This window comes from Hyperolius riggenbachi, chromosome 6 (genome assembly GCF_040937935.1).
Source record: "Hyperolius riggenbachi isolate aHypRig1 chromosome 6, aHypRig1.pri, whole genome shotgun sequence".
Lineage (NCBI taxonomy): Eukaryota > Metazoa > Chordata > Amphibia > Anura > Hyperoliidae > Hyperolius > Hyperolius riggenbachi.
Window position 1 is genome coordinate 298,433,605 of NC_090651.1, and position 20,894 is coordinate 298,454,498.

The following is a 20,894-nucleotide window of genomic DNA, read 5'->3' on the forward strand; positions in this document are numbered from 1 at the left end:
GTGTGGCTACTGCACGACCGCGCTCGTAACAAAGGAGGAGCATGGCCCTGATCTGGAGGAGAGTTGCGCTCAGCGAGGGGGGACATTTAAGTAGCGAGGTAAGCCTCTCTTAAGGTAAGTATCTAATTTTGATCCTGAGCTTCAGATCTGGTACACTTTAAGAGACTGTTATATGTGATTGATCTCTGAGCTGGTGCATTTTTGATCCTCCTAGTTGCCCCTATTATAGTCTGAGGAAGTGGGCTTTCTCAAACCTTATTTTGCTGAAAGTTTGGCAAATGTTTGCAAAATCGCAGTCAAAATTTGCTATTTTTCTGCATTTGCATTGAAGTCTTTGGGCTGATTTTCATGGTTGATGGCGTAGCAATAGAGGATGCAGAGATTGGTTTTATTAGCTCACAGATACAGGGAGTGCAGAATTATTAAGCAAGTTGTATTTTTGAGGAATAATTTTATTATTGAACAACCACCATGTTCTCAATGAACCCAAAAAACTCATTAACCTCCCTGGCGTTCTATTAAAATCGCCAGGGAGGCTGCGGGAGGGTTTTTTTTAAATTTAAAAAAAACTATTTCATGCAGCCAACTGAAAGTTGGCTGCATGAAAGCCCACTAGAGGGCGCTCCGGAAGCGTACTTTCGATCGCCTCCGGCAATCGAAAGTAACAAGATAGGCCGCAATGAGCGGCCTATCTTGTTTCGCTTTCCTCGTCGCCATGGCGACGAGCGGAGTGACGTCATGGACGTCAGTCGACGTCCTGACGTCAGAGCCGCCCGATCCAGCCCCTAGCGCCGGCCGGAACTGTTTGTTCCGGCTGCACTGGGCTCGGGCGGCTGGGGGGACCCTCTTTCGCCGCTGCACGCGGCGGATCGCCGCGGAGCGGCGGCGATCGGGCAGCACACGCGGCTGGCAAAGTGCCGGCTGCGTGTGCTGCTTTTTTCAGATTGAAAATCGGCCCAGCAGGGCCTGAGCGGCGACCTCCGGCGGCATACCCCGAGCTCAGCTCGGGATTACCGCCAAGGGGGTTAATATCAAAGCCGAATATTTTTGAAAGTAGTTTTTAGTTTGTTTTTAGTTTTAGCTATTTTAGGGGGATATCTGTGTGTGCAGGTGACTATTACTGTGCATAATTATTAGGCAACTTAAAAAACAAATATATACCCATTTTAATTATTTATTTTTACCAGTGAAAACAATATAATATCTCAACATTCACAAATATACATTTCTGACATTCAAAAACAAAACAAAAACAAATCAGTGACCAATATAGCCACCTTTCTTTGCAAGGACACTCAAAAGCCTGCCATCCATGGATTCTGTCAGTGTTTTGATCTGTTCACCATCAACATAGCGTGCAGCATCAACCACAGCCTCCCAGACACTGTTCATAGAGGTGTACTGTTTTCCCTCCTTGTAAATCTCACATTTTATGATGGACCACAGGTTCTCAATGGGGTTCAGATCAGGTGAACAAGGAGGCCATGTCATTAGTTTTTCTTCTTTTATACCCTTTCTTGCCAGCCACGCTGTGGAGTACTTGGACACGTGTGATGGAGCATTACCCTGCATGAAAATCATATTTTTCTTAAAGGATGCAGACTTCTTCCTGTACAACTGCTTGAAGAAGGTGTCTTCCAGAAACTGGCAGTAGGACTGGGAGTTGAGCTTGACTCCATCCTCAACCCGAAAAGGCCCCACAAGCTCATCTTTGATGATACCAGCCCAAACCAGTACTCCGCCTCCACCTTGCTGGCGTCTGAGTCGGACTGGAGCTCTCTGCCCTTTACCAATCCAGCCACGGGCCCATCTATCTGGCCCATCAAGACTCACTCTCATTTCATCAGTCCATAAAACCTTAGAAAAATCAGTCTTGAGATATTTCTTGGCCCAGTCTTGACGTTTCAGCTTGTGTGTCTTGTTCAGTGGTGGTCGTCTTTCAGCCTTTCTTACCTTGGCCATGTCTCTGAGTATTGCACACCTTGTGCTTTTGGGCACTCCAGTGATGTTGCAGCTCTGAAATATGGCCAAACTGGTGGCAAGTGGCATCTTGGCAGCTGCACGCTTGACTTTTCTCAGTTCATGGGCAGTTACTTTGCGCCTTGGTTTTTCCCCACGCTTCTTGCGACCCTGTTGACTATTTTGAATGAAACGCTTGATTGTTCGATGATCACGCTTCAGAAGCTTTGCAATTTTAAGAGTGCTGCATCCCTCTGCAAGATATCTCACTATTTTTGACTTTTCTGAGCCTGTCAAGTCCTTCTTTTGACCCATTTTGCCAAAGGAAAGGAAGTTGCCTAATAATTATGCACACCTGATATAGGGTGTTGATGTCATTAGACCACACCCCTTCTCATTACAGAGATGCACATCACCTAATATGCTTAATTGGTAGTAGCCTTTCGAGCCTATACAGCTTGGAGTAAGACAGCATGCATAAAGAGGATGATGTGGTCAAAATACTCATTTGCCTAATAATTCTGCACTCCCTGTAGTTGCAGCCAGAATACAGTTAGGACACACCTGCAAACTAACCAGAAAGTGGAAGGGACGCAATCACTGGGAGAAGGTAATGTATAATGTTTCCGCCCCTCCCTCCTCTCACACTGAAACCTCCCTCTACCTATGCCTAACGCTAAGACCCCACCTGGCGGAGCAGTTAATAAAAGCGTGGCCAAAAATGGGTGCCAGTTAAATAACAGGCACCAGAGCCACCCACTATTCACTATTCAATTTAGTTGTTAATTATTGTTTAACTGTTAGCGGGCGTCTCCGGTTAAATTTGTATTTATCGTTTAATATCATATGCCAGGGGTAGTCTTAGGGTTGGGCACCACCGGGGGGGAACTTAGGGTTAGGCACAACCGGGGGGGGGGGGGGACTGGAGTTAGGGTTAGGCACCACCACAGTGGACTTAGGGCTAGGCAACACCACGGGGGGGGGGGGGGTCTTAGGGTTAGACTTAGGGAGGGTTCTGTGTTAGGAGTAGGGAGAGGTTATTTTATAGTGAAATATCGGCAAACATTGCCGATATTTCCCTATATGAATTAGGTTGTAGAATATCTGTAAATCTACCGAAATTCTGCTATCGCACTTAACGCACTTAAATTAGCGTGCAACTTTTTAAAAATATATGCCCACCTGGTGCCTACCCCTTAACCATTGCATTGATGTACTGCATGGGGAATATGTACTTGTATAAATTCTGCATTGATGTACTCTGCAAAATGTATAGAAGTACACATTCCCTTCAAAGTACCGCTGGGAAGCTGTGCTAGTCCCTTCAGTGCGTTCCAAGTACAGCGATAGAAATTTACAGTCCCCCCTTCCCCTTCTCCTGCCTGATTTTCATACAAATGTCTACCAGCTGACTTTTGGAGCTTACTGCACTTTACTCTTTCATAACTATATTTCCATCAGAAATGGGTTAACACCACTCCATATTACAGTCCTGCAGACATACCTTGCGCAAACATGCAAACTGTGGTGTGTTGATGGACACTGGAGTTGGCATTGTGTGTCTCTAGACCAGGCATGGGCAAACTTGGCCCTCCAGCTGTTGAAGAACTACAAGTCCCACAATGCATTGCAGCAGTCTGAAAGCCACAGTCATGACTCATAAAGGCAAATGCATTGTGGGATTTGTAGTTCCTTAACAGCTGGAGGGCCAAGTTTGCCCATGCCTACTCTAGACTAACACAAGATGTGAGGTACAACTCCTACATCTAACCTCTCCAAGCATCTCTTCCCTCTCTCTGTCCCAGCTTCCCCCTCCCACCCAACACTTGTACTCTCCCCAACCTCAAAATAAAACAAGTCTCAAAATATCTAATAAACCAGTTCAGTGTCAAAACCTCTAGGTTAGTGACCCCTCAAAGCCTGGGCTGAACCCACTCAGTCAGAATGAACAGGTCTGAGATTCTACAAAGAAACATTCTACCACAAAGTAACAGCCATTTGCCTTTATCTACGTATTTGTTATCTACCAGTCAAGGTATTCTTGCATCTGTCAGGTTAGTTTCTTCTCTCCTGCATCATGGCCCACATGCAATTAACTTTTTCTCCTAGGAAATGATTTTACATTTTTTATTTTAAAAAACTTTTTGCCATTTATTAACTGAAAAAGTACCGAAAAAGTAGGTGAGACAGTACTATGGTAATGATTCTAAATATTTTCTTGCTTCCTGTGGCTTCAAAGGCATTTTATTGACAAGCTTAAAGTGGATCTGAGATAAACTTTTACTCATTGCATAATTGTGTTCCTTTCATATACTTTTTATAGGGCATTCCTCAAGCCAAATACTTTTTTTTTAATACTCTAATTCCCTATAAACTAAACAAGCCTCAACCACCGCTTCTTCAGCGAGCATTGGCACTCTCAGACCCATGTAGCAAGGGCTTATGGCAGCTCAGTCTGGGCAGGAGGAGGTTACTAGCCAGAGATTTCAGAGGCAGAGGGGAGAAGGGAGGAGGAGAGGGGTCCGAAATTTACACACAGGCAAGCTGATAGCATCTCCAGCCCTCAGCTTGTGACAATGTTACAAACAGAACACGGCCGCTCTCAATGTATCACAGGAGTAAATAATCATAAACTGTTGAAGCTGTTTGCAGCTAGATTTGCTGTGTAAACTATCTAAACTTTAGATAAGATATATAGACAAGTTACTTCTTATAGTTAGTTTTTCTTCTCGGACTCACTTTAAAAATATCACCTCAGAGAAAATTCAGGAGAAAAAGTGAATTGCATATGGGCCGGTGTGTTTTCAAAATACCAGTAACTGTTTATTCAGCAACCTTAACATGGACCCCCCCTCTCATTTCTCCAACTCATAGGTAAGAAGTGTGATACTACTACAACAAAGGGATTGATAACCTTGTAAAAACATACCATAAATGCTTAAATAAAGAGGGGGTAATGTGGAGAAGTAAGAAGATACAGGCCTATATGCAATATAGGTAAGATAATTCTTCAAAGATAATTGTCATATTCTGTTTACATTTTTTTTAGCATTTTACAATTGAAAAAGTATAGGTAAAAAAAATAGGTGAAAAAGTCCTATTAACATTGTTTTGAGTATTTTCATGCTTGTTGGTTGTTTAAAAGGTATTTTATGACAATGTGTAAAAATATCACCTAGGAGAAAACTCAGGAAAAAAGTGAATTGCATATGGGCCACTGTGGCCTTTATTCACCTTTTCTCCTAAGTTTTCATCTATGAGATATTTTTTATCTTCTGTTTAAAATAACGTTCAGCACTCTGCAATTGAATAAGTACCAAACAGTAGGTGAAAAAATACTGTCAAAATTATTCTTTCTTGCTTGGTAGCATAAAAGGCATTTTAAATTTATTGATAAAGTGTAAAAATATCACCTAGGAGAAAACTTACGAGAAAAAGTCAATTAAAAAAGGGCCAGTGAGGCTGATTCACAAAGCTTTTTTGTTGAATTCTCTCACCTTACTTTTAACTCCCAATTTATCTTTCCTTATATGACTTAACTCCTTGTTTGAATTTTCTTATCTAACTTAAAGAGGAAGTTTATCCAAGAATGAATGGCCTTTTCCAACTGCCAAGCAAGCCACATCTCCTTCTGTGCATAGAACTCTCAGTTGTGAGTTATCTCCTAGGTGATATTTTCAAACTTGTCAATAAAATGTTTTTAAGCAACCAGCCTGCAAGTAAATTCTCACAATAATTGTGATAGTTCCCTTCCAACTACTTTTTGGTACTTTCTCAATTGCACATTGCTGAAGTTATTTTAAATAGAAGATGAAAATGTATCTCTTAGGAGAAAAGTCAGGAGAAAAAGTGAATTGTATATGAACCAATTTATCTCTCTGGCCCATATGAACTGTATTTTTTGGACTATAAGACTCACTTTTACTCCCCCAAAAGTGGGGAAAAAAGTCACTGCGTCTTATAGTACAAATGTAGGGTGTTCCTGACTTGTGAACGCCTGCCAATACCAACCTCCAACCCGCCGCAATGTCGGGGGCTCCCTGTACTGTTCCCATGCAGAGGAGGACACGGGGACAAACGGAGGACACAGGGACACAAAGGGTCATAGAGGAGGACACAAGGGGGGCACAAAGGGGCATAGAGGAGGACACAAGGGGGGGGGGACAAAGCGGCATAGAGGAGGACACAAGGGGGACACAAAGGGGCATAGAGGAGGACACAAGGGGGACACAAAGAGGCATAGAGGAGGACACAAGGGGGGCACAAAGGGGCATAGAGGAGGACACAAGGGGGGGGGGGACAAAGCGGCATAGAGGAGGACACAAGAGGGACACAAAGGGGCATAGAGGAGGACACAAGGGGGGCACAAAGGGGCATAGAGGAGGACACAAGGGGGGCACAAAGGGGCATAGAGGAGGACACAAGGGAGACACAACGGGGCATGGAGAAGGACAGAGGCAGACACAAGTGGGACAGACGAGGACACAGGGAGACACAAGAGGTACAAGGGGGCATGAGGTACAAAGGGGGCATAATCCACAAGATGCCTCTTCACCATGAATGCAACAAATTTAGAATATATTTTTTTCCCCTGGTTTTTGTCCTCTAAATGCAGGTGCAACTTCTGGTCAGGAATGTCTTATAGTCAGAAAAATACAGTAATTAAGGTTTTCTCCTAGGTGAAATGTTCACATCTTGTTCATAAAATGCCTTTTAGACTGCCAGCAAGTAAAAAAATACTCAAAATAATTTTTACAGTACTTTTTCCTCTAATTTTTGATACTTTTTCAATTGTTAAGTGCTGAAAAGTTGTTTTAAAAGGAAGCTGAAAAATTATTTCCCAGGAGAAATTGCAGGAGAAAAAGTTATGCATAAGATCCACTGTGTCTAAAATAAAATAAATTCAATGTTACCTTAATTGAATAAATAAAAATGGCTAATTTACATTCACCACAGCAGTTCCCAGCACATCATTCAAATGCATGGAGCGCCTCTGCGCCTGAAGCCAGGAAAAAATCCTGCAGCAAAATACCTTGGAGCTGAAGCCTCCTTATCCAAGAGTCCCAGTACCTTCATCATCATCCCACAACATTATACAAATCAGAAAGATCTGGACAAATACCATTTATGACCACTGCTGCTCGGATACCCCTTTTCAAAATCTGGATACCCGGATATCCGTATCCGAATGTTCAGATATCCGCGTACATGCGGATATCCGAACGCATTATCCGGGATATCCAGGCGGATTCGGATATCCGACTAGAAAACCGGAAGTGGCCTTTAAATTGCTTTTAAAACTTTTTTAGGGTAAATGAGGCATGTAGCATCATGTTTTTTTTAAAGGGAATTGCTAATTGATGATGTGGGGAGGACTTAAAATCCCCCGCCTCAAAAAAAAATAAAAAAAATGGCTGTCAATTAACATCAGGACTAGGTTCCAGACAGTGGTCGACACGACCGCTGTCTGGAACCTAGTCCTGATGTTAATTGACAGCCATTTTTTTTTTTTTTTTTTTTTTTGAGGAGGGGATTTTAAGTCCTCCCCACATTTTAAGTCCTCCCCACATTGTGTCCAAAGTCCAACTGCACATCGGGGACATGACAGTTTTCAGCCCAGACACCTCCAAAAAATGACGCAGCAATTATGTTTTGGGTTAAATATAGGTGGTATCGGCACAGCAGCAGTGGCCTGTGGCACACTGGCGGTGGGAGCAGCAAAGGCAGCAGTAGCAGGGCAATGCAGCAGGTGTAACGTCTGCCAGGAGCATGCTGGACATGGCACTTGGTAGTGGCACTTGGCAAGTGACACTTGGCATGTGACACATGCCAAGTGCCACCTGCCAAGTGCCACCTGCCAAGTGCCACCTGCCATGTGCCAAGCGCCACGTGCCATGTGCCTAGTGACAGTCAGACAGCAGAGGAGAAGACACTAGTGCACACTAACTGTCACACTGGCACTGCTCAGCAGCACAGCAGTTCTGTAGTAATGTCTGTGGATGTCTGTTGCCCAATCACCTGGTTGGTGGGGGGTGGGGGCTGGGTGATGGGCGGGTAGTAGTTTCATATGGATAAGGAGGAAACTACTACCCGCCCATCACCCACCCCCCACCAACCAGGTGATTGTGCAACAGACATCCACACAGGTATATAAACAGCCATTCCCGGACTTACCAGTACAGAGGCGCTTGAGACTATACTGGTAAGTCCTAATACTGCATATTGTTTGTTCCCCCTCTTTTTCCTCCCCACACTTTTTTTTACCATTACCTTAACCTTACCATTTTACCACAACCCCTTTTTCCTCCCTACAGCCCCTTCACCTTAATTCCCACTATCCCCACAACTATTAAATTAAATCCTATTGTCACCTTAATCATTATACACAAAACTTTATATATTATTCAACACATATATATTGGTCTAAGGACACTTTATCTGTCTCTGTCTTTTACAGTGTACTCCTATCTGTTTATTGTCTGAGGAAGCGGGAATATGCCCGTGAAATGCGTTGCACTGTTTGTTTTGGAGTATATGAATAAACCTGTTGTTGTATAAAAACTCCTGTCTACTTCGGGGAGGCGAGTCCACCAGCACCTCCTGAGGATTTTAAACTTTTTAATACTTTTTATCCTGTTGGCAGCTCTGTTTACTCTTTTATATTACTGAACAGCTTTAGGTTTATCACTGTATACAGCACTTGCTAGGCCTGCAGCACTGGAGCATGTCTCTCAGTGAGCATTCACAAGCAAGGATGATATTTCTCATCATGGCAGCCATCCTTATTATACAGGGGGGGGGGGCTGGCCAGGGTTCCTTTCTGTGATTGGGTGCTAGGGCTAAGGTTGGGAGCCCTCTGATTGGCTCAATGAGGTCAGGTGGGGTTGGCCAGGGTTCCCTCCTGTGATTGGTTGCTAGGGCTTCTGCTGGGAGCCCTCTAATTGGCTCAATGACATCATCTCCTTAGTTACAGTATTCGGATTCGGAAATCCACGGATATCCGGGTATGCGACCAAATATCCCCATAGTGCTATTAGGATTTGCACAGAAATCTGAAATCCGAATCCGAATCGGATAGCTGAAAGAAGTTCGGATATCCGGGTAATCCAGATATCCGGAATCCGGATTAGCACCACTGTTTATGACCATGGAAGTTTCTAGACTATAAAGAAACGATATTCGTAATAAATGATTTGTATGACATTATTATACTGGTACGGCATTAAGGAGGAACGTTAATGCTAAATAACCCTTTTCCCCATGAGAAATCTTTACCTTTTCTGGGATAGATCATCAGGGGGGTGTGTATGGTTGATTTTGTGGTGAAACCAGGAACGGATCTAGACCAAGTTGCGCCTGGGGCAAGGTCAGGTTTTGGCGCCTAAACTGCCATTCCCCATCCAAATTTTGACGCCTTTTTATGAATTCAACAAACTGCGCCTGGGGCAAGATACCCGCCTGCCCCCCCCCCCCCCCCCCAGATCCATCCTTGGGTGAAACCACTCCCACATCGTGATGCCAGTGCCATAGCCATGACAGTTTCCGGTCTGTGAACCTCGTTGCATTGTGAGAGATAATGGCTGCTGCCAACTGCCAAGCAAGCAGTATCTCTGTGTGTGTGTTTTCAGTTAATGGCAGTTGGTGCTGTGTGTTTTCTTTTCATGTCTGCTGGGTAGTAAAGATGCTGACTTGCAGGCTCACGGAGGATCAAACAACATGAATGAATTACATAGCGAGTATCATTCATTTCTTGATCCATCTTCTATTCTTACCTCCTTACTTTGCAATATCTTGATTTCTTTTTCCCCTTACTATCTTCTTTTGGCAAAGCTCCTCTTTGAGATGTCATATTTATAACAGAAGAGCTTTGCCCTCAGACGGAGAAAACAGCAACTCTTATTTTCTCCTTGACATTGTAAATGTCTTTTGCACACATCATATTTCACCAACCCGTCACTCCGGTTTGTCTGACTCTGAAGTCACGGAAGGAAGCCTAGACAACCGCGTGAGAGCATTATTCTGCAGAACAGTATTTCTCCACATTCCTTTCTGACGCAGCCCGTCATGTTTTAATGGCTACTAACAGATAAATGTGTTTGCAGAGGCTTTCTATTTTGTGTATCACATTGTTTCCTTCTCTAATGGAACCAGTTCTGCAAATTATAAAGAAATGAACTGAACGTCATTTGAACCAGGTAGAAAAGGTGAGCAAAATCACTCAAAAATGTTTTTGAATTGCGCTTCAAGTTTCCAGGACAATTTCCAGTTTCGGTTAAACTCTCTGTAAATGCATTGGAATCCAGGGCATTGAATTTCCGCAAGTTACCACAATTACACTCGTCACAGGTGAAATTGCAACACTATTTATGCTGGGAATACACGTTACGTTTTCTTGCGGAGAATCGTTCCGATAGATGCCGTCGATGATAAAATTCCGACATGTTCGACTTTCCACTCGATTCTGTTCCGCTCGATTTCTCATAGAAGTGAATGGAAAAAAGATACGAAAAACGAGTGGAAGATAAGAGAATCGAGCAGAAAATCGAATGGCTGATAGATCGCGTGCCGAATCGAACGCGAAAAATGTAACGTGTATTCCCAGCATAAGAGATATGCAAATCACAGTATCAATGGAAGAAAGAGTCCTATGCAAATGAAAGTTTTGAGTCAGGATGATACCATTTATTGGCTCACTTAAAAGAATAAGAGTAATCAAGCTTTCGGGCTGTACAGCCTTCGTCAGGCTTCATTCTTGTTTGCTTACAAGATGTTGGAATAGACAGCGATGTACATGCAACACCAAAAGGGGATATATAGATATTTTTGGAGGCGACAGGCTCAGTCAACAATAACGAAGCTCAGCTGCGGCGGGGGACCGGAGGATTGTTTGATCCCTGCGCAGGAACAGGACATCTGCAAGGGGTTGGCAGAAGTCCCAGGTAAGTGAAACTTTTTTTACATTTTTTTTATGTACTTACAGGTTTCTTTTAAAGTCTAACTACAGTAAATACATTTTGGAAAAATTGCTGAAATATCCAGTCTACTGATGAAATAATCATAAAACACAAAGCATACATTATAAATAGTCTTTATTATTGGTTTTTAGTTACATACACACCAAAACATTCTGTAGTGTATGTAGGACTTGTCTTCAGCAAGGCTGCAGTGTTTCCTGGGTAGTTTAAGTTCTTGTATTTTATGATCTACCAATCACATTACACCTTTATGTGTCTATATATTTTACTCTTAGTCTCAGTATTTTTTTTAAGCCGATTCAAAAACAGTGTCCTCTAGTTCAATCAATTGGCCAAAAAAAAATGATCCTGTGTAAAAAGTTGTGTCCCTGTGTTTCTCCCTTGTTGTCAACCCTTTATAGACTAAATGAGGCTTTCAGTGCTCTTGGAGGTAATTGCTGGCATAAAACCACTCGTGTGCACTACCTGTCTCCCATCAGGACCAGCACAAGTGCGATATAACAGTGTTGGATATACAAGAGGACCCCATAGTGTGACAGAGAGTGATACTTCATGTATAAGGTGGCAACGAGTAGACAATAGACAAGCGTAACAGATGACAGAGGGGCCATAAATGGGATATATGCTGCATGTTGCTAGGTGATTGGTCCAGTGGCTTTAAATAGCAACAGAGAAGTAGTGGTGGAGTAAAGGTAGCCATACATCTAGCGATGATGGGCAGATTCGACCAGGAGACAAATCTCTCTCTTAATCTAATCTAATTAGAGAGAGATCTGTCAGCTGCCCATACACTGCAGGCCGATTCCCAATCGATTTCAGCATGAAATGAATCTGTAATCAGCCTTGTGATGCCGCCTCGCTGCCCCGACGCTTTCCCCCTAATGTTAAATGTCCCCCCTGTGCTCCGTGCAAGTGATACGTTACCTGTCCGCAGCCTAGGCTTGTCCTCCGCTGCTTCCAGGATTCTCCATTCATGCGTGCCACGTGGTTGCCTAGTAACGTGGCCATGTGTGTAACTTCTGATGTCACAAACACACACCCTTACTAGGTGGAACATTTAACATTAGGGAGGGACAGCGCCAGGGGTTTCTTCGCATTCGTTGACCGTCCTGAAATTGCACGTCATTATCGCCATGCACCCGATCGGGCAAGTTGGCCCAACATCTTGCAGCAGGCGCGATCGACTATGCAACCAATTTTGGGACCAAAATTGGTCGCATTGTTGGTCGGGCATGCACTTGGCACGGATTTTCATCTGATTTGATTATAATAATCGAATCATGTGGTTGATCGCCACCAAGTCGCCTGGATACACACATATATACACACACACATATACACACGGATACACATACATATACATACATACACATTAGACATGTGTGTATTTGCTGCCATCACTCAAAAATGCCTGGACCGATTTCAACAAAACTTTGTTTTTAGAACCCTTACTACCTGGTCTGGGAGTCTCATGCTGACTGACAGAACACAGAGAGTATCCCTAGGACCTGTCATGTACACCCCTGCACCTCTAAAACTCGGAGTGCCACAAGGATCAATCCTATCCCCTCTGCTGTTTCCAGTCTACATGTTGCCACTCGGTACAATTATCTAACGACATGGCCTGACTTACCACTGCCACGCTGATGACGCACAGCTATACCTTTCCTTCAAACCTGGTGGAACAGACCCTGCTCCAAAAATAAATTCTTGCTTAGTTGAGCTACCGGCGTGGATGAATAATAATAACTGGTTGAAACTGAATGCTGATAAAACTGAGGTCCTGTTTGTCCAAAGCCAGCACTTGCCATCAAAACAGCTCTTTCCTAAATCAACACCAATCAGGATTGGGAATTCAGACATAAAGAGCTCCAACCTTGTGCGCAGCTTTGGTGTGCTAATCGATGGGGAATTGAGTTTCAGTAACCAAATTTCGAACGTAGTCAAATCCTCCTACTTTCATCTGAAGAACATTGCAAAAATTAAACATCTGATTTCTCCAGAGGATCTTCCAACACTAGATCACGCCTTCATCACATCACGGACTACTGCAATGCCCTTTATGCAGGCCTCCCCAAAAAGGACCTGCTCCGCCAGCAATTAGTGCAGAATGCTGCTGCCAGATTGCTAACAAACCAGCCTCGTCACTGTCACATTACCCCGATCCTTCACTCACTGCACTGGAAAGTGGGTGGAGCCTACAAAAGCCAATCAAAATTAACCTATTGATTTTACATGGCAATATTTCAATTGCTGCCATTCTTACACTGTTAATGGCAGAGGCCTCAACCTTGGTGCAGTCAGTCATTGGGAGACTGGGGTTCAAATCTCAAAAGGGGCAGAGCAAAAATCAGCCAATCAGATTTGTTTGCTTCATTTCAATGGGAAAATGTAAACTGCTTCCTATTGAGTGACTGTTTGTCAAGGTTAGAAAAAGTGTCCGAATACAACAACAACCAAATACATACCTGAGCAACGCCATGTTTTATTTTGTTTTTATATTCTTTTTCTTCATCTTAAAATTGGAGTGGTTAGGTTTTAAATGTGCAAAAAAATGTTATCCCAGCTACAGCCAGAAGGATAGGTATGTGAGTGTACACCCCACCAACTACAGTAGAGGCCCGGTTAACTGGAACTCAGGCATCCGGCAGTTTCAACTAACCAGCATGCCTGGCGGGGAAGAGTTCCTACTGCAGTTTGCAGAGTATTGCGTAGCGGTAGCGACTTACAAATGCTCCATGCACCCGTTTTCTTCTCTTCTGTAGCTCCCAGAGGCTTTGTGTCATGCTCATATACAGTAGCTCCCTGGCGTGTCACCTGACACACACTGGGTCACATGACACATCGGAGCCAGGCATTGAGGACGTCCCAAAGCCTCAGGGAGCTACAAAGGAGAAGAAAATGGGTGCACGGAGCATACATAAGTCGCTATGGCCGCGATTCATCATTGTCTTTGCGATAACTTTTTCCAGTTCGTTAAATTACCGAATTCGAAGTTTATTGGCAGTCTGTGCACCATACAACTCCCTCTGTGTACCAACGTTCTGCTTGTATTTTTCATAAAAATCAGAGATAGATGGAAAATACCTGGAAGGAAACAGTGTTTTTGTAATCTTTCGACAGACAAAGCCACAAACATTGTCACATACATGATCGAAAGAGATACTGCAACAGATCAAGTCTGGACTCGAGCCTTGTAGTGGTAACAATTCTCCAATTTTATATTTTATTCATAACTAGTAATACGTTTTTAAACGGAAGCTAGTGCTCTGCCGTTAACCCCCTCACCCCCTTCTCTCCTCCCCCACAATAGCTGCACTCCAACACAGGCCGAATTATGCATATGCACGGCTACCCACCTATGCGCGCACACGTCTGCCCCCTGCAACCATCCTCCAAGTCCGCCCACATGCCACACTTGTGCGCTAGGCTAAACGCACGGACACAGGGACACAGGTTTTATTATATAGGATGCAGTGATACAGCATACTGGTTCAGCTGGACCAGTAAGATAAAGGTTGGAGAATTGTTCCCACTACAAGGATCGAGTTGCAAATTCGTTTGGAGGTTTGACGGACCTCTACCATTGCCCGTGACTACCCCTGTGAACTGCTTTACATCTGAGGCCCATGGATGCACCTTATATTTGTTCATAAGAGATACTGCTCAGACAATGGGAATTAGAACAGGGAATGACCATTCATCATTGCCCGCATTTTCGTAGGCGTGCTATACTCATATACATTTTTAACATGTGCCAAAATTATACTCTGCCTACTGCAGTGCCCAAGGCTGGATCCTAAATTATTATGATTCATATTTTTAGTACTTATGTATTGCCAACATCTTCTGCAGTGCTTTACTATATTTATGGTCTTGTCACTAACTGTCCCTCAGGTACAGTGACCAGATTTTTCTTGGCTCAACCTGGGACAGAAGGGGGTGCTAGTGCTGTGCCAAAAAAAAATGGGCGTGCCCATGACCACTGTGGAAAAATGGGCATGTCCATGTCATGGTGTGGGCGGAGCGAACTGTAATGTAACTGAGGCAGTGGGCCAGAACAAAACCAAACCAAAGGTAATTAGGCAATGTTCCCCAAACACACAAGAAAAAGCACTGTTCCTACAATGATGTGGTGAAATGGGGGTTTTGCATCATGGATGTCAGTCCATGACAAGACTATGTACTCTTTAAAGTGCTGCAGAAGATGCAAGTGCTACATAAATACATAATAATGATATGGTGGGACATTAGACTTTGAATATGGCCGGGATTAGATTGTGAGCTCCGCCAAGGACATGACTACACTCTCTGCAAAGTGCTGCCTTAGATGCCAGTGCTATATAAATATATAATAATATCGTAGAACATTAGACTATGACTATGGTGGGAATAGATTGTGAAACCTGCAGAAACTGCTGATTAGTATACCATTTAATAACCATGAGTCCCCAAAATAACTATGACTATGGTGGGCATAGATTGTGAAACCTGCAGAAGCTTCTAATTAGTATACCATTTAATAACCATGAGTCCCTAAAATGACTATGACTATGGTGGGAATAGATTGTGAAACCTGTAGAAGCTGCTGATTAGTATACCATTTAATAACCATGAGTCCCCAAAATGACAAATGCTGCAACAATAACCTCAAAGTAGCAAATGCAGTCTCTATCACCATCAAGTAATAACTGCAGCAACCGTTACCTCTGACAAATGAAATGCAACTACCATTACCTCTGACACATGAAATGCAGCAGAAAAAGATTACTCTGACTCCACAAACGGTAAATGAGGCAAACATTACCTCATGCGGCCACAGAGTCCCACGGCTGGGACACCCGGCGGCCAAAAGTGGGACATTACCTGGGACACATTGCAGCATGGGACAGGAGACCCTGAACCTGGGACGTGTCCCAGGTAAAATGGGATGTCTGGTCAGAGTACCTCAGGGCAGTTCACAATCTAATCCCTACCATAGTCTTGTGTCCATCATAATCTAGGGCCAATTTCAGGGGAAGGCCAATTAACTTATTTGTATGTTTTTAGGAAGTGGGAAGAAACCAGAGTGCCCAGAGGAAACCCACACAAACACGGGAAGACTTGCAAACTCCATGCAGAGAGAGTCCTGGCTGGGAATTGAATCGGCACCCAGCAATACAAGGTGATAGAACTATCTTCTAAACTACCATGCTGCCTATGCTAAAGCAGGGCAATGGGATTGGGTTATTTAATCTGAAAAGTGTTATAAAAGTTTTCAGATAAAACTACAGGCTAAATACACTGATTAATATGAGTCAAGATTCTCCACAGAACAGATTTTCTGGCCACTTCCTGTTTGCACTCAATTCATCTAGAAAAGACTGAAGCGTCTCTTGATAGCTGGTTCATATGACAAACCGAGATGGCGATGCCCAGCAGGCTTATAATAAGCTGTGGCTTTTCCCTGTGAAGAGTATATACAGTATAGAGTCTGACCCCTCTATACCCCGACAGGAAAAATCCAAACCAGCTAATCAACTTTTGTGATAGTGGAAAATGATGACAGTCAACACATGCACAAGATATTATGCTGATGTTGAAATATATGACTAATTTGTCTTTTATGCATTGAAATAACTTGTTGTACACTAAAAATAGATGTGTACAGACATGAATCTGCGCTTTACCTGGGGGAACAGTGATGGGTTTCTGTATAAATGATTAGAATTCATGATCTCTCTCATCTATCGCTATTGTCACCAACATCTGGCTACCTTCCAGGAAAACATTTTAGCCAGGAAGAGTGATAGATGATGGTGCAGCTGCTGCTGTGCACCTCCCATGGCATACATGCAAAAACGGCGCTTCGAAATTTGGGCACAGGGTGAAACCGAAAAATGTCTCACCCTGCTCTTGCAAAAGCACCGTTGGCGTTAATTACTATCCCTCAGAACAATTAACCTGTCTTTCTCACTCACCCGTAACTACTGACCCTTAACTGTAAACTTACAGGAGCAGCTGCACGTATAGAAAAACAATTGCGGTTTAGGTAATAGTAAGAAACTTGTAACTAAATATAATTACCTTTATTGAAAATAGAAAATACAATCACCGTCCTGCCCTAAAATCAATTAAAATAATGCGGAGCGCTCCTTAACACCATACTGCTCAGCACACCCACACACATCCCATTCACTCTGGTACCAGTACCAATCCTCTAAACTCCCCAGAGTGCTGGATAATGTGGCTCCTGCATAGGCATGAATAGTGATCATAAGCCGTGACAAGGCTCAGGCTGCACAGTTCCTCCCAGTTACATGAGATACACACTGCAGGGCAACTGGCTCTTACCACCCCACCGACAGATTAAATCGTCCGTTCGTCTTGCCTTGCTGTGATCCCGTTGGGTTCCTCCTTTTGTCTTCGTCTCAACCCAGCCCGCACCTCAGCGGGGAGCCTATGGCTGTTAACTCTACCCCGGGTAGCGGGTATTGACAGGGAGCAACGAAGGATCTAAGCGGCAGCAAGTTTCTTGTTAATTACTATCCCCCCTCCAGACCGCCATGGACTCAGGGGAAAGACGTAATTCATATGAATGGACCAACTAGAATGGTCAATGACAAATTAAAATATTGAGGCATGCACCCCGTCGTCTTAGTAAATTAGGATCAGTGTGTTGAATGTGAGTGTGATTTTTCATATTGTCATGTTATCTTCCTGGCCTTGTTTTGGTGGTCTATCTATACTGTACATGCAAAGACAGATTCAGCTTTTTTTTTTTTTTAACAAATATTTTCCTTTTGTCAGACATTTTGCTATCAACCAAGTGGCTTCTTCAATTCAGATTGGTTGAGGGGATGCCATAAAATTTACATATATGTGTGGGTTAGTGGGTCACTGCTGTCCTAAATGTTTGCCTATTTGTTCATGTTGTTTAATCCACAATTGCCTGCACGTCATCATCTTTATTATTTGCATACATGAAAAAACAGCACCAACTGCTATTTTTTATAAACACACCCACTAACAATTAGGCTAAAAGGTTGTTTTGTTTTTTTAATAGATATACATATGCACAGAGGGAGATGCTTGGCAGTTGGAAACAGCTGTTATTTCCCACAATGCAACAAGGTTTACAGACAGTGCCTGACATCATACTGTGGGAGGGGTTTCACTACAATATCCTCCATGCAGACTAGCCTGATAATCTATTTGAGAAAATATTGGCCTCAATTCACTAAGCTTAAAGAGGAACTCCAGTGAAAATAATGTAGTAAAAAAAGTGCTTCATTTTTTACCATAATTATGTATAAATGATTTAGTCAGTGTTTGCTCATTGTAAAATCTTTCCTCTCCCAGATTCACATTCTGACATTTATTACATGGTGACATTGTTACTGTGGGCAGGTTATTTAGCTGTTTCTAGCTGCTCTGTCTGTTACAGACAGCTAATAACAGCTATTTCCTGTCTCTGAACATTGTTACATTGTGGCAGTTTGCCAGCAGTACCACGGTATTCAGAGCCTCTTGTGGGAGGGGTTTCAGCACAAAATCAGTCACACAGCGCCCCCTGATGGTCTGTTTGTGAAAATCATTGTCTTTCTCATGTAAAATGGGGTATCAGCTACTGATTGGGAAAAAGTTCAATTCTTGGTTGGAGTTTCTCTTTAACGCCTGTCTTTAATAACTCTTCTGAACTGTTTTACAGTTATCACAATTATATCACCATGGTGATAACTGTAAAACAGCTCAGAAGAGTTATTAAAGACAGGAGTTAAGCTTAGTGAATTGAGGCCATTGAGATTTCTCATGGGAAAGGGGGTATCGTCTACTAATTGGGATGAATTTCAATCCTTGGTTACAGTTCCTCTTTAAACTGAGTTGTAAGAGAAGTATATGTGCATTCATTGAGATTATCGCTATACTAAGGCCTATTTTCCATAGTAAGAAGAAGGCTATGAATTGTAGCGCTCGGCATGGGCAGTGGACAAGTTGTGTTTTTTTGCCGTTGGGTAACGCCACTGCGAGACAAACATGGTGTTAACAAACACTGCCATTTGGCTGCATGAAATTGTGGCTGGCAACAGGAAGCTGAACTGCCGGAAAAGCGCATAGTTCAGCCCCCCATGGAAAAAAGGCCTAAATAAGTATAATTGCATCACCTTAACTCTGTGTGACTCGATATGCATGGGTACCGATGACTACTACTCACTGAGCCTTTTTTACAGGTCTCTGTCATGGAATTTGGCTGCAGATACATTTATGTTGCTGACTCAAAAGGTGAAATTCAGCAACCCAGCCATCCCAGCACTGTAGTGGTTTCTCAACCCCAGGAAGGTAAGTGCAACCAGGCCAGGTGTGGGGATGAGGGAGGGGTGAGAGGAATGCAGAGGTTATAAAGCATAGCATAAAAGTGTGAAAGCACAGATTTCACTGTTGTTTCCTCAACCTGTCAGCTATGTGCCACCAACCAATATTTATCTGTACCAATATAGATCTGACATGGCTGTAGGTTACAATCTTCACAGACAGATTTAGTCTGTGCCTGTCGCCTTACAGTCTTGACAATGGAAATTATGCAATTCAAGCATCATAAGCAGATGATGTTGTGCTTCTGGTCATGTGATCAAAATTTCAAGACTTTTAAATGTAGAAATCTCACTTCACACAAAAGGATAGCATCCGAGCACATACATTACTTAGCTATCTGATATTTTGAGATTGGGCTATCTGTTATTTTGGAGATGGGCTTTAAATATACAGTTTCTGACTCACTTTGTTACTCCAGTAGTACTTGGAGATTTCGATAGTCATCATCATAAGGCCCAATAAACTACTAGGGGCACTGAAGTCTAACACTAACCACCAAACCCTAACTGATACCCATTACCTCCCCTAACCATCCTAAAAGAGTGCCTAACCATAACTGCTAACCATAACTAATACTCACCTTCCATCCATCATCTTTGTTCCCATGTGTATCATTTAAGCATCAGGGCCCAAATACATTTTCCAAAGTGGCCACTTAGGCCCCGTTCACACTTGCGTTTTTGGGAAAAATGGAACGGATGTCCGGACCGGACCCGTACGGTTCCTATCCGGATCCGGTCCGTTTGCATACGTTTTCAATCAGGTATGAATACGGCTGCTATCCGGATCCATTTTTTTAAAGAGATAACACACTATATAAATTCCGGGGTCTGGGAGGTCAGCAGAAGCTGCACTTGTAGAATCAGGTCCTCCGCTGTGTAGGGCCTCACCTCCACGTCCGACATACTGCCAAACAGCTCCAGCGCAAAGTCACTGCTGCTCCACTCCAGAAATGCCATGCCCATGGGTCCCCATCCAAAATGGCCGCTAGAAAACGCATAGGAAGTGGGGTAGAACGTCCGGTTTCTATAGCCAGGCGCGCTGCTGTGAAACACTTATGCGCGTGGAGATTGGAGAGGGGAACCCGGATTAGAGGAAGCAGCCACTGGCTGAGCAGGTAATAGCAGCGGCGGCCGCGGGGGGAGCGGGGAGGGGGGGCCGTGCACCACCGGGACCAAGACTCGCATACGAGCCGACCCCCCAACTTTTGGCCCCCTTTGTGGGGGTCAGAAATTCGGCTTGTATGAGAGTATATACGGTACTTTATATTTACCTCTAAGTTAGAATACATTGAAGCAAAACTCTCCTATTCCTGTGGCAGGTGATACACTATTATTGTAATTGAACTACTAGTTTTCGTACAACATTTTGAAACCATAGAAAATAATTACTTTGCCAACAAACTATACTTGAAAACAGAAGAGAAAGAAATACAGTATGTACAAAAAAAAAAAATTGACCAGTATTGCAGAAGAATAAGTTCCTAACAAGTAGTGTAAAAGCGACAAAAAGAAGCCACGTGAACTTGCATTGATGCGATCACAGTAGTGGAGATAAATAACAAAGGAGAGAACACGCTTGAGAAATTCTGGCCATGTCTCCAGTCTT

The 20,894-nt window shown here is 43.3% G+C and overlaps 1 protein-coding gene across 1 annotated transcript in view; it reads left to right on the forward strand.

The window, feature by feature from the left end:
• The window catches only part of LOC137521637 (circularly permutated Ras protein 1-like), a 123,266-nt gene that overhangs the window by 10,572 nt on the left and 91,800 nt on the right, over positions 1 to 20,894 (forward strand). Inside the window, exon 2 of the mRNA XM_068241147.1 lies at positions 19,145 to 19,253. Coding sequence (XP_068097248.1) covers positions 19,154 to 19,253 — 100 coding nt within the window. The 5' untranslated portion in view covers positions 19,145 to 19,153. The remainder of the gene's footprint in view (positions 1 to 19,144; positions 19,254 to 20,894) is intronic.